Raw genomic sequence first — 303 nt, 5'->3', positions numbered from 1 at the left:
TCTCTGGCGTGAGATTCCCCCCCCCTCCCTGTTCCCTAAGCCATGAAGAAAGGCATCTACGACAAGTTCGGAGAAGAGGGGCTCAAAGGTGGCATCCCGTTGGAATTCGGGGATGACAACCCCTGGAGCGCTGGATACGTGTTTCACAACAACCCCGACAAAGTCTTCAGGGAGTTCTTTGGTGGAGACAACCCCTTTGCAGGTACAGGGAGGGGGCTGGGGTGGCCCAGGACCCATCTGTGGCTGCCACCATCCCACGGCCACCACCAGCTCCCCGCCTGAAACTCTATGGGGCTGTTTCCC

The 303-nt window shown here is 59.1% G+C and overlaps 1 protein-coding gene across 1 annotated transcript in view; it reads left to right on the top strand.

Moving 5' to 3' along the window:
• The first annotated feature begins 42 nt into the window (after nucleotides 1-42).
• DNAJB13 (DnaJ (Hsp40) homolog, subfamily B, member 13) overlaps nucleotides 43-303 on the top strand; it is a 3,066-nt gene continuing 2,805 nt past the window's right edge. Inside the window, exon 1 of the mRNA XM_010023285.1 lies at nucleotides 43-202. Coding sequence (XP_010021587.1) covers nucleotides 43-202 — 160 coding nt within the window. The remainder of the gene's footprint in view (nucleotides 203-303) is intronic.

The sequence above is a fragment of the Nestor notabilis genome, unplaced genomic scaffold (assembly GCF_000696875.1).
Source record: "Nestor notabilis isolate BGI_N333 unplaced genomic scaffold, ASM69687v1 scaffold19991, whole genome shotgun sequence".
NCBI lineage: Eukaryota > Metazoa > Chordata > Aves > Psittaciformes > Psittacidae > Nestor > Nestor notabilis.
This window is presented reverse-complemented; position numbering and strand designations above follow the sequence as displayed.